This window comes from Corvus hawaiiensis, chromosome 20, assembly GCF_020740725.1.
Source record: "Corvus hawaiiensis isolate bCorHaw1 chromosome 20, bCorHaw1.pri.cur, whole genome shotgun sequence".
NCBI lineage: Eukaryota > Metazoa > Chordata > Aves > Passeriformes > Corvidae > Corvus > Corvus hawaiiensis.
Window position 1 is genome coordinate 4,334,023 of NC_063232.1, and position 13,184 is coordinate 4,347,206.

General features: G+C 47.0%; 1 protein-coding gene across 1 annotated transcript in view; it reads left to right on the forward strand.

Moving 5' to 3' along the window:
• The window catches only part of PHF12 (PHD finger protein 12), a 32,151-nt gene extending 19,252 nt beyond the window's left edge, over positions 1-12,899 (forward strand). The window contains exons 7-15 of the mRNA XM_048324256.1: positions 46-210; positions 828-989; positions 2,049-2,865; positions 4,864-4,986; positions 6,321-6,464; positions 8,391-8,489; positions 9,049-9,131; positions 10,998-11,136; positions 11,738-12,899. Of these exons, the coding sequence (XP_048180213.1) occupies positions 46-210; positions 828-989; positions 2,049-2,865; positions 4,864-4,986; positions 6,321-6,464; positions 8,391-8,489; positions 9,049-9,131; positions 10,998-11,136; positions 11,738-12,072 (2,067 nt within the window). The 3' untranslated portion in view covers positions 12,073-12,899. The remainder of the gene's footprint in view (positions 1-45; positions 211-827; positions 990-2,048; positions 2,866-4,863; positions 4,987-6,320; positions 6,465-8,390; positions 8,490-9,048; positions 9,132-10,997; positions 11,137-11,737) is intronic.
• The last annotated feature ends 285 nt before the right edge of the window (positions 12,900-13,184 follow it).

Here is a 13,184-nt window from a genome sequence, read left to right on the forward strand (position 1 = left end):
TGACCTGCAGATCCCTAACTCCTGTGGCATTATCTGATCACCCAGCTGAACCAGAAGAACTTGACCCTGAGTAATCGGTGCCGAGTATTTGACCGGTTCCAGGACACCATATCTCAGCACGTTGTCAAAGTGGATTTCTTAAACCGAATCCATAAGAAACACCCTCCAAATCGCAGAGTTCTTCAGTCAGTGAAGAGGAAAGGTCTGAAGGTATGTGTAAATAAACAGTGGTGGGTGGAAACCCCTGTGTATGTATTTTAGTTTGGAAGGGAAACCAGCATACTCCTTGGGGCAGGAGGAAGAAGACAGAGTCTGAATGATTGTGTTGGTGAGAGATCTGGGAGTCAGCAGTCGCTACCTGTAGGATTTAAGAAGATCTCTTTCCTTCAACCATAACGCTCAATTATTACAAGTAAGCACTTAAATCTAGCACAAGCATAGAAGGTACAACACAGAACTTCCTGATGGTGGCCCTACAGTCAGATTTGAGGCTGTTTTTGCTTAGATTTGAGGCTGTTTTTGCTTCCAGGATGCCTAAAAACTGCCGTACAGACTTCCCTTGGCCATTTTTTCATGATTTCTCTTCCTCTGTAGCCACCATGTTGTACCAAAGTCATGCCCGACCTAAGGGAATGAAACCTATTAATTTCAGCATGGCTACATCAATTTAAAGTACTCAGTCCTTGATACTTCTGATGTTGTATCTGCAGGGTTCCTTTGGGTGAGAAAGCAGCAAATGCAAAGTTTAGTGCTGATCAGGCACTTGGTTTAACAAGTCATTCTTGAGTAATTGTTCTCATGTGTGATCTTCTTTCTCCACAATGTAGGTTCCTGATGCTATAAAGTCCCAATACCGGCTTCCACCCCCGTTACTCGCGCCTGCAGCAATTAGAGATGGCGAGCTGATCTGTAACGGGATCCCTGAGGAACCCTTGCAGAAGCACCTTTTGAACACTGAGCACTTAGCCAGCCAGACAGAACAACAGGAGGTAAATGAAGTCAAATGCTTGGACTCTGTGTGTGTAGTTGCTTTGGTACAAAGATCCCCTTCCACTTCAGTCATGATGGAGCAGTTGTCTAGGAAACCAATCTCCAGCTCGTGTGTGAAGGTGATAGCTTGTCTTATCTCTGACACCCTTGCCCATTAAAACTTCACTTTGACTTTCCAGGTGAGATGTAAAATTCCTCATTTGACACTTCAGGGAAGTGGTGCAATAGTCCTCTGGCCTTAAGAGTGGAGTTGAGGGCCTTCTGTCTAGACGTCATCTTTATTTCGTGGCTGAGGGGAAATACTTTGCACTTTGATTATGTAAGGCTGCTCTCTGGCACGTTTATTTATAAGTTAACGTCCCATTTCTGGGTTGCTTTTTATTGCGGATGGAATTGGACATGTAAATCAAGGTCAAATGAGTGTTTAAATCTTGTGTGAAACTCCTGGCCAGATTCCACAGTGTGAAGGCATTGCAAACAGTCTAAATTAAGTCCTTCTGTTAGCTCAGACAGGACTCTCCTATGTGGCACATCCACCAACAAGCTTAAAACTTAGAATAAATCTTTTGGTCTTCCTCCACTTTGTGTTAAAGGAAAGCGCTCTCCACCTCAGCTTTCTACTCCCTATACCTGAGATAGAGCAGCATTTCCTTCCAACATGCTATAGAGTAAGTTGGAGGATTGTGTTTGGCTAGAAGCCCAAATTAGTGAAAGGTGTGTTTGTAACTGGCTGAAGAGTTGCAGCACTTAACAAGTGAAGAGAAGGAGGAGTTTGGGAGTGAGGAAATGCTGCCTTCTCCCTCCTTTAATCTCAGCCCCTCTCTGTCCTATCCCCAACATGGAGATAAACAGTACATAATTTTGGTTGCACTTTTGTACCTCTGGACAAAATGTTCTTCTAATTGTAGATGAGCTCCAGAGCAGATTCTGTAGTTCCAGACTGCATCTGAGCAGTCAGCAGCTGGATTTCCTCGAGTTGGGTGAACAGTGGAGTAACTGTAGAGGTTTGGAGCACTGCTGCCTCCAGAACTAACCCGCGCTTTTCTTCTTCCTTCCAGTGGCTCTGTAGTGTTGTTGCGCTCCAGTGCAGCATATTGAAACATTTATCTGCTAAGCAGATGACTTCGCTTTGGGACTCTGAACAAACAGAGAAGGCTGATATTAAGCCTGTTATTGTGGCAGACGGCTCACTCGCCAACCCTTACCAGGCAGCTGACAAGGCACCCACACCTTCCCTCTATTCCATGTCATCCTGCACCTCAGGGATTACCACCCAGAATTCCTTGAGCTCCTCGCAATCCCAGCAGACTTTGTCACAGGAAGATGTTAACTGCAGCTCTTGTATAGATAAATCCAAGAAGGCGTCTTCTTGCGGGACTTCGAATGGGCCGACAGCCTCTGACATTAAAGTGAACGGGCCTCATTTCTATGGTGTTTCATCCGAATCCTCAGCACAGTTGACTGACTCCCAGAGGCTCATGGGGTCTGGGAACACAATACCTGTTTTGTCTCATCGGCAAACGTGGCCTCGGCCCCTCACGCCCCCAGCAAGTTGTGGACTTCTGAATCACACCATTGGAACCATTGTCAAAACAGAGAACGTAGCAGGACCCGTTTCTTGTGCACAAAGGGGTTCTGCGCCGGTCACGAGTTTGCCTACGTCCATATCGAGCTCCTGTGCCAGCCTGGAGACCACCAGCACTTTGCAAAGGAAGAATGTGCAGACGCAGATCGGGCCGCCGCTGACGGCAGAGCTGCGGGCCGGGGGATCCCCGCTCAGTGCCACCCGGGCTCTCACCCCTCCCCAGGCTGCAGGAGATGGGATCTCGGCTGTTGGGTCCACAAACAGATTCTGTTCACCAGCACCACCTTCAGGTATGTGCTGAGCCGCTGACTTTGGCCCCAGGGCTGAGAAAAGCTCCGGCTAAACGTCGTTCAGAACCTCAAGGCAGTAGCCCTGTGCCCTCATTGGACTGGGAATCGGGCTTTCTGTGGAGAGTTTCTCAGGTCTTCTCTGTCTTAAGCCCCTTTATGGGAGCCATGGGATGTATTTTTGCTGGCTGCCTATACTTGAGAGGGAAACTCTGTCCTGACAAGCAGGATAGTAGGTCAGTTGAATTCTGGAAAGCAACAGTAGCTTTATATCACTTGGCTGCTGCCTTGCTGTTTCAACAACTGCTGCTTTAAAACCCCAGCGCTGCTGTAAAACCACTGGTTTGTTTCAAATGGCCATTTGGATTGCAAGGTAGTCAGTCCTTCTCACAAGAGCAGCTCTCTGGGATCGAATCCAGAGTAACTGTTCAGGCAGTGATTGTGTCCCCTACTGCAGGTGTTGTTGGAGTCTTCAGCTGCACAGCCTTGATGTTGGAGAAATGTGGGCTTGGGAAGCTGTAGTCTGCTTAGGATCCGTTGGTCTGATACAAGGTTATGGACTTGGATATGCCAGGGATCCTGAGCTGTACCCATAAAACTTGCTAAATAATAGCAAGATATATAATAAAGTGTATATAACCATTTTTAGCGTAGAGACATAAAGTAAGATGTTGATAGATGTTGGAGTAACTGCTCACAGCTCAAATTTTGCTAGAATAAACTTTCACATATGGCATTCTCTTCCTTTTCCCTCTCTCCACACCAGCTCAACACTCAAACCAGCAAACCCTTTGTGCAGGTTGGGTGGGGGCAGTCACTGAAAAGCACATGACAGAGCTGTGTGTCACTTCTCACGAAGTTCCAACCTGCTCAGTGTCAGGCTGCTGTGGAGTGGCTCAGGTCTGGTGGTTATAAAGCAACAGGGCAACATCTTTTTATAATCCTTTCTAAAATTCCTCAGTGAGTAACTTCTGAGCTTTGCCTCGCCTTTGGAAGCAGTCCCTGGGGTACTTGGCCTCCTCCTGAATAAACTTGGTTACTCTGAGGCTGCTGATTTGACCATGCCCTGCTTAGAAATGCAAGGCTGGGAGAAGTTCGGGTAGAGGAAATGAGACCGTATTATAGAAAACTTCTTGCTTGTGGTTTGAAGAGCACTGCAAACCCTACATAATTTTGCAGTTACTTAAGATGTTAAATAATTGCCTCTGGTGCAAAGCTTGTGTTCTACAAAATCATTACTTGCTGCAGTGTCTCTTGGGAAAGGTGTAAACATTTAAATTTTCCATCTAACACAATGGATATATATATTTATAACAAAAATTGTGTTGTGCAAATTTTGCTGCCAAGTACAAAAATGCAAATTGCTCATGGCTTTTTTTGCCATAAATTTCAGTAGTTATAAGCAAACCAACTCGAGAAGATCTGGTGTTGACAACACATTACAGGGATTTTGTTTCCTGGCATTTGCCACTGCCTCTTTCAGCTGCATGGCCACTGCAAAGCAGGAGGATTTTATTTTGTAAATAATAAAATCTGCTTATGACTGTCACATTCCTTCTGGACAATGATGTGCACCCCAGACTTTATAACAGTGTAGAAATAAAACCAGGGCAGTTGTACTTTTTACGCATGTTGAGACCTAGACAAGCTACTTGGCAAATGTCTCTTAGGTTTAACAAATTCTTCAAGCTCCTGGGGAGTTGGTGCTCATCTTTCCAGTGTCACCACAGGGAGCAGGAAATTAAATGTATAGGTTGAGAATTCCTCCAGCAGCTGGAGATAAGGCAGAAGCCACGTTTGGCTCTGTGTTGGAGGCACACACAAGCCTTTCTGTGAGCAGAAGAAAGCTCCTGGCCTCTAGTTCAGGCCTTTTTCGAAGCATGACTCTGAGCAAAATGAGTCATTTGGAGCAGCTTGGCAGCTGAGGGCAGCCCGAGGGCTGGGTGCATGTCTGGTGGACGTCACAGTGACATCTCTTCTCTCCACCATCTCTCTCTGTAGATGGTAAGGTCAGTCCCAGCACCTTATCCATAGGAAGCGCTTTAACTCTACCCTCATCACTCACTTCAAACTCTGCAGCTATGTTGGACTTCACCAGTTCCCTGAAAGCTTTTATGGACGGGGGTGAGTATTTAATTCATCATCAGTCTCTGCTAGCCCTGTGTGTTTGCATCCCTAAAGCATTCCATCTCTGCTTGAGGAAAAGTTCCAGAGATAAAGAAGGGTTGCAGTCAGGTGAGGGAGGGGCTGCGTGTACATTACCTTAAATATGTCACATGCTTCCCTGCTCCTAGGGTTGCCAAGGCAGCAAGGCCAATGAAGTGTTTCTGCCTGAAGCTTTTCTGGGGAAGAATCACAACTGGGCTGCTTTCCAGGTGGAATTCGCATGCAGAAACCTGCAGCCCTGCCGTGTTGTGGTGTGAGCTGCAATCCAGAGCTGCTCCTGGCGGATGTAAAGTCCAGCAGCAATAGATCTTGTAGGAGAGCAGTCACCTGAGTGGTGGTGCTCCAGTGGGTCCGTTAATTTTATAATTTATTTCTGCTTCTGTCAGTCTCCTAGACAGGCCTGGTTTTTATTTGCTTTCGTTGCACTTGGGAAGAGATGCCAAACATTAGCAGAGTGCCTTCAGGAGGAGATTGCTGAGCAGCAATCATCAGTAGCACAGCCAGGCTGTTGCCAGAGATGACTCCTACATCTGAAATCTGAAGAACAGCCTTTCTGGCGTTGCCAGTGTGACCCTCTTTTCTTGGGTGAACCCCAGCTGCTCAGCCCACCCTCTCTGCTATTGGGAAAGGCTCTTACAGCTCTTCCTCTTCTTTCCATTTTAACTCTCATTCATGTGGAGAAAGCTCTTGGAAGAAGAGGTTACCCAGCCTCCTTGCTGCAAGAAAGCAGACCTCTGTAAGGCTTTACAAATATAAACAGAGTTATCAGAAGATCTGCTCTAAAGCTCATTAATAATATTGTCTGAATTGCCCTGTTTGTTTAATTAACCCTGCTATGGGCGCAGGACTCGAGCGTGAGCCTGCAGCAGCTTCAGAGGTGCTTACAGTTCTCCTCTGTGATGCAGGGCTGGAATTTCTAACTAGGTGACAGAGCTTCAGAGGAAGGACACAACATGCTGCCCAAAGGGGTACAATGGCCACCTCTGCTGACTTGTTGATTCTGAGCCAAAACAGCAGATTTTCAGCTTTTATCAACCCTAGTTCCCCCAAACTTCTGCTTGCTGCCTCAGCTGTAGCTCTCCAGCTGTGGCTGCAGTCTCCTCACACTCTGCTGATATGAGGTGATGTGAAGTAATAGCTCGCCTATGTGTAAGAGTCTTGATATTGCAGAATTGGTCGAGTCTGCTGTTGAAGCAACCAGCAGGTTTGAAAGTGGGACAGTTAAATCCACTGCAGCTCAGATTGCACCCTTTCCCTGAATAACCTACTAATTGCTTTTTGTTTATTAACAGAGATTGAGATAAATATGCTGGATGAGCAGCTGATCAAGTTTCTGGCCTTGCAGAGAATACATCAGCTCTTTCCTCCCAAAGCTCAGTCTCTAGCGAGCAGTGTCAATTCCCATCAGCAATCTCCTGTGGGAAACCACATTGAAGGTAAGAGCAGCCCTAGAATAGCTGGGTTATGTTGAGCCATAGATTTTGGGACTGCCTTGTCTATTCCTTGGAGGAGATTTCCCTCTTCTTCTGGGATCTGATGCTGCCTTTCATTTTCTTTTCTTCCCATCCCCCTGCTCTGGATATCCACTGACCAGAAACTCTGTCAGATTCCTCTACTTAATTATTTACAAATTTGAGCAATGCTAATACTTTTAGTAGCTTCAGATTTTCTGCTGGAAATGTTTAGTGAAGTTGTGTTTTATTCGTCTTAGAATTAGCAAGAGATGGGAAAGTTCATCTCAGGTGCTTGGTGGCTTTTCTTTGCCCTTACCTTTGAGATGGGCAAGAGAAATCTGGAATTCTTGCTCTCTCTTTCTGGAGGAGTTGCTTGTGATACAAGCACAAGAACAGGAGGAACTGGGGCACAGAATATATGCATGACATTGTCATTGCCTGTTCAGAATGTCACTGTTAAGCTGAAACCACTAAATATGACTAATGCCAGTAATGGAAAACAACGTGTGTTCCTCCTGGAAATCTCCAGATTCCTGAGTTTGGCTTTGTTTATGATCACTGGTATCACCTAAAGCTGCAGGGTGAACATGGCTTCATGTTCCTCTGCATGCAGCCAGTCAGTTCAATCTGCTTTCAAGCACCAACTGGACAGCCTTGCTGTGGAAGCACTTCTCTGCTCCCCCTCTGCTGGGCCTGGGGGTAAATATCCCAGATAAGATCTTTGGAAGTCAGTCAGTAATCTTTTTCTGAAGCTCTGTGCTTGCCTGCTTTAGCATCACAGCATTCCCTAAATGCTTTGTCAGTCTTCTTGTGATGGCTGCTGCAGGACACAGCAGCAGGCTGTGGTATGAGCTGCTTTCCTGGTCTGGAATTCTTCAGCAGTCTGCCTTTCTCAAGGCAGATTGGTGCTGTCTTAACCCATCACCCTTTTTGGGCAGGAATGATGCATCCAAGTGGCTGCTTTAGCATTGCTGATGAAATGTTAGATCCAAAGGCTTTAGTGAGCCCTGCAGAGCCAGGCAGCTGAAAGGACTCGTGCAGGGCAGCCAGGCAGAGGTGGGACCTGTGATGCCACTTGGTGTGGCCACTATTCTTGATGTAGGTGCCTCTGCAGTCTTTCATAATCCTCCTGTTCTGTTCTTTGATTTCACCCTCTTGGTGTAACGCTGTCCTGCAGATGTGGTATCAGGAGAGGCTCAAACTCAGTGTATAAGGGGTTTTCCTCCAAAAGACAGTGCTGAAATCCTGGCTAGGCCTGTGTGGCCCCATGGAGTTCAATATCTGTTCCACAGAAGATTTTTCTGTCCAGTTAACATGGGCACGTGAGTGTGTGATTTGAACTTGGAGCTGCTCTGGAGGCTCAGCCCTGGACCAGCCATTGTCAAGTGTGCCATAGGGACTGACCCGAGGGTAAAAGAATCCACTTAGTAAATCATCTTGTCTTGGGAGCTGGGTTTGTCCCTGACAAGCCCCGTTCAGCCCAGCTATTTTTCCTGCAGCTTCACTAGAAATGAAATCGCGGCTGTTAAGTTGGTGAATTCACCAGTACCAATTCTTTTTAAGTGGCACTTTGAGAGCAAAAACTGAGCTCTTTGATTATCCAGAGGAGAAGAGATTAAGAAAGAAACCAGTGGTAGAAGGCTTCTGTGTTTCTCAGCGTGGCTCCATTGTGCACACTCGGTGTTAATGCTCCCCCATTTGCATGGCTTGTGTGGGTTATGGAGAAAGCAATTTTCTCTGGCAAAAAGAGGTTTAATGCACAAACATTCCTAGAGGGCTGGGAACTGGTGTTTAAACCAAACTGACTGCATCCTCCTTAGGATCTGTGCTTTCTGAGCTGGGGACACTGGGGTCAAGCAGCTTTCCCAGCTGATAACATTGTTCAAGTAAATTCTTTTTATCTTGCAGCGCAAAGAAAGGAAGTGCAAGCCCGGGCGGTGTTCTATCCTCTGATGGGCCTGGGGGGTGCAGTCAATATGTGCTATCGAACCCTCTACATTGGGACAGGTGAGTAGTTTTTTCCTGCCCTGACCTTTCAGAATCAGGGTGGTTCTCCCTGACCCTCCCTAAGGTGTTTGCCAAATGGGTGTCAAAGGAAACAGACTCATTATGGCCACTTGTACAGGGATTCTGCACTACCAAGAAGTGTGGAAATCCCCCATCTGCCTGAATCTGTGTGGGTGGCAGCTCTAGTTATGACACCTGGTGTCATAACTAGAACAGCTGTCGTGGAGTTTTAATGCCTGACTGATGGAGACGAGAGTTATGGTTTGCTTGCAGGTTTTGTTTCTTGTTGCTTAGATTCTTCTGGTGCTGTGGGTAGACCCAGGAGCACTGAAATGCTCTTCAATCTTTGTGGAGCTGCTGGCTCCCTTCCCCCACTGAAACTTTTTTGGTGGCTTATGGAAGCATTATTCATGCAGTCCTGGGAGCAGGACAAAAGCAGTTGCTCCCCTGTTGTTTTGCTAATTGAAGTTTAATTCTGTCTGTTGTTCTCTGCTGCCTGACAGTTTTTTTTTTTTTTTTCCAATACGAACTGAGCCTGTTTTGTCCTCCCCCATGACAGGAGCTGATATGGATGTGTGCCTTACAAGCTATGGTCACTGTAACTATGTGTCTGGCAAACATGCCTGTATATTCTATGATGAGGTGAGTGCCTGAGTGATTTTTTTTTCCATTATTATTATTATTATTATTATTATTTTTTGGTGTGCATGGCAGTGGGAGCTGGAGATGCAGGCAGCAGGTTGTCTTTGTGTGGTGCTCTTTTTGTGGACTACAAAGTAAGAGCCAGGGCTGTGAATGGTTTTACTCCAGTGGAGGCTGTGTCAGCATTTTCTGTCAAACCCTTTTCTGAAGCACAGAGCTCTGCCAGCACGATTTCTCTGAGCTAACTGCCTGTGGGCAAGGACTGGCCACAAGTCAGCACTGTCACTACTGGTGTCTGGGGAAAGAAAAGGACACAGACATGGTCTGATACTTTTTGATCTGGAAGTGTTGTTAATAAAAGCTAAACTTTAGGTGTCAACATCGAACCTCAGCTGGAACAAACCAGGGAGCTGCTCTGAATCCCGTGTTTTCAGGTGTGATGGGGGAACAAAGCTTTCATAGTGTCTGCAGTTCTCTATAAATTATTTATTTAGCTAAAACTTCAGCTAAGCTCACAGCATAAACAGAAACCTACAGTTTCTACTTAGCTACAGCCCAGAGATTAGTTTGTTCTTGAAGTAAACAGACCAGCGGGCCTGCCAGTAACAGCACTGCTGGAGATGTCTCCTAGCATGGAAACGGTCTTTGAAGCAAGATCGAGCCTTTTATATCACCATTTGTCAAACAGCTCCAGAGCAGGATCCAGGATTAACCCACAGCCAGCTTTAGCCATTCCTCCAGTGCCCTGCAAGCTACCAAACACACTCACTAATGGGATGCTGACCTTAGATCTGTGTGGAAGCATCTCCTCACAGTGGTCCATCATAAATCAGGCTCCAGGCACTGACCTTTGACCCTGCAGGTCTTCTATGGCTGTGGTCACTCTGGAGAGGGAGAATTCCCCTTCCTAGAGCTCTCTCTGCAGGTTCTCCTTCTGCAGTGTAGCAGGTTACTTCAAAACCTACTCCCTTGTGCATGTGGAGTTTTTGTAACTTGATTAAAGCCTTGTAGTCCCTGAGGGACAAGGTCTTGAGCTCTCGGATGATTTCTGTGAGCTAACCTGAAATCTCCTCCACTCTGTCAACATCCTGCACAAAGCTCAGCTGAGCGTGACGCCGCTTGTGTAACGCTGCGTGTCACGGTAATGTCTGCTGGCATTTCAGCGTCTGCACAAGGCCTGTGAATCCCAGACTGCCTCTGTCCTGAGGCTGCTGCACCACGTGGCAGCCCGCTTGCCATCTTGTGCTTGCTTTCCAAAGCTCATCTCTTCCTGCTAGGCACAGGTCTTGGGCCAAGTTTGCATCAGGTGTGCCTCTAAAATACTCGCTTTTGTGAGCATCAGCTTGAATATCCCATTTCCAAAAGATGTGTTGGTTCAAGTGCAGTAGGTAAAACCCACTTCCCTTTGGCCCTCCTTCTCTGCCAGGAAGCAGCTCCTGCAGGAAGGCTGGCTGTTCTGTGAGCAGGGGGATTGGGTTGGTGGCCTCTGAAGCTGGAGGATATTTACTAGCTGTTATTTGACCACCACTGGCAGCAGGGAGAAGGGGTTGTGTTTCAGTGCTCCAGAGAGGTGTGTATGGGCAGAATCCATTCATTCTGACTGTCAGAGGGTGGGCTTAGATAGGGTATTAGGAAGGAATGCTTCCCTGTGAGGGTGGAGAGGCCCTGGCACATGGTGCCCAGAGAAGCTGTGGCTGCCCCATCCCTGGCAGTGTTCAAGGCCAGGTTGGATGGGGCTTGAAACAATCTGGGATAGTGGAAGGTGTCCCTGCCCATGGCAGGGGCTGAAACCAAGATACTCTTTAAGGTCCCTTCCAACCCAAACCGTTCTATGTCTTTATTCCCTCCTGTTCCCTTTCTTTTCAGAATACGAAGCATTACGAGCTGTTGAACTACAGTGAGCATGGGACGACCGTGGACAATGTTCTGTATTCGTGTGACTTCTCGGAGAAGATGACACCCACTCCTCCCAGCAGTATTGTTGCCAAAGTGCAGAGTGTGATAAGTGAGTGTTGAGGCAGCACCAGCCCCATGTGCCCCCACTTAACAGGGAGTTAATTGAGAGAGGGGCAGGAGCAGGTGGTGCCCCTTGTTCTGCACAGGCTGGTGCACCCCTTGCAAAAAGGGGAGCCTTGCCACAGCCCTCAGCTGGGGTTATGCAAGACCTTCCTCTGCAGCCTGGAGAGCTCTGTGCTCTGACCTAAACCCCACTCCAGCCTCCAGTGCTGGAGTTACCAAGCTCCAGGACTCAATGAGCAGCCAGTTTGGAGCAGGCCTGAGACATTTCCCCCTGCATGTCCTCTGTTCCCAGGCTGTGAGCAGATCTGGGCTGTACTGCAGGCATTCTGTCCCTGCATGGCTCACTCCTGCTCTCCACCTGATCAGCTTCCTCTTTTTGGGCTGCCAAAATAGATGTGTAAATGCCTCAGCCTCTACAAAGCTGTGAGCAGATTCCCATTTCCTTTTGATCAGCTCCTTGCTGCAGACTGAAATCCCCCATGGCTGGAGGATCTTACCCATGAAGCACCTCAGTAGTAACCCTTGTCAATGAAAACAAGCTGCTGCTGACCTGCCCAAACCTTACCATTTTACTTATTCTTTCCCAGAACGACATAAAAGCAGAAAACAGGAAGAGGAGGCGCATGAAGAAGCTGCTGTGATGAATGCACAGGCACAAGGGCAGCATCGGAAACCCTGTAACTGCAAAGCCAGCAGCTCCAGTTTGATCGGGGGCAGTGGGGCTGGCTGGGAGGGCACGGCCCTGCTCCACCACGGCAGTTACATCAAGCTGGGCTGCCTGCAGTTCGTTTTCAGCATCACCGAATTTGCGACCAAACAGCCCAAGGGGGACACTGCCTTAGTACAAGATATGGACTTGGAGGAGAAGCTTTCTCTGAAACCCCACCAGGTGCCCGTGCTGCGGTCCAACTCAGTTCCCTAGGAATTTTTAGGAAGAGAGCTTTTTGGAGTAAGGAAAACGCCCTCAGACTCTTTACAATGCAAAAATGTACAAACCGAGGTGGGATTTTTCTTGTGTCGGCCCAGAGACTGTTCACACGCCGTTTGCATGAAATGAAGAACGTTTAACTTTTTTTAATTTTTCTTTTTTGCTCAAGTTTTAGGGGCATTTGCACATATATTTGTACTATACATTTCATTTTAAAAGGAAAACTGCAGTGAGAGCAGGACGTGTCAGAGCGAGGGGTGACCGCTGTCTGACTCGAGGACTCTCTCTGACAGATAGTTCCCATGCAGTTGTAAAATAATCAGAAACTTGTTCTATTTTGTGCCAGTGACAATAGTTTTATATTAAAAGAGAAATACAGTTTTCATACAGCAAATCTATACAATATCATTGTTTTATTTAATGTAAAGAAGCGCTCTTCTTCCCACAGTTATTTTTCCCATCCCTCCCTGCTATGGTTGCACTACAAGTAGCTACTGTGTATTATGGGCAGTGAGAAATGAGTTCTTTTCCTGGTGTCCATCCTATTTTTTATTTCAAATAAGGAAAAGTGTTGGATTCTGTGTAAATACATCAGTGATGGCATTTTTCAATGTTTTAAAGCTGTGTACAGTGCTACATGTGGTATGACGTTCCTCAAATTGTCTATTGTAGCAGATCGTTTGTCGTAACCTGTCTGTCTCTTTTGTTTCTCTGCCACCTCCCCGCAGCAGAACAGCTAGTTCCACTGTACATAGTAATTGTAACGTTTTAGACTTTACAGAAACTTTCCTGTATTCTGTATATAAAAAAAAAATACTTCACATTCTGTTTTCTCGATTGTCTGTCTTCACTCGTGTCACCACAACCTGGAGCTTCCCCAGAGTGTCTGACTGCAGAGGAGCCTGAGCTGGGGGACAAGGCTGGGGTGGGATGGGATGGGATGGGATGGGATGGGATGGAGGGACCCTGGTGTCCTGCCTGGGATGTGGGAGGATGCTGATAGGGAAGAGGGTGAGGACCGGAAGGTGATTGAATCATGGAATTGGTTGAGGTGGGAGGGACTCTTGAAGGTCATCAAGTCCAACCCCTGCAATGAGCTGGGACAT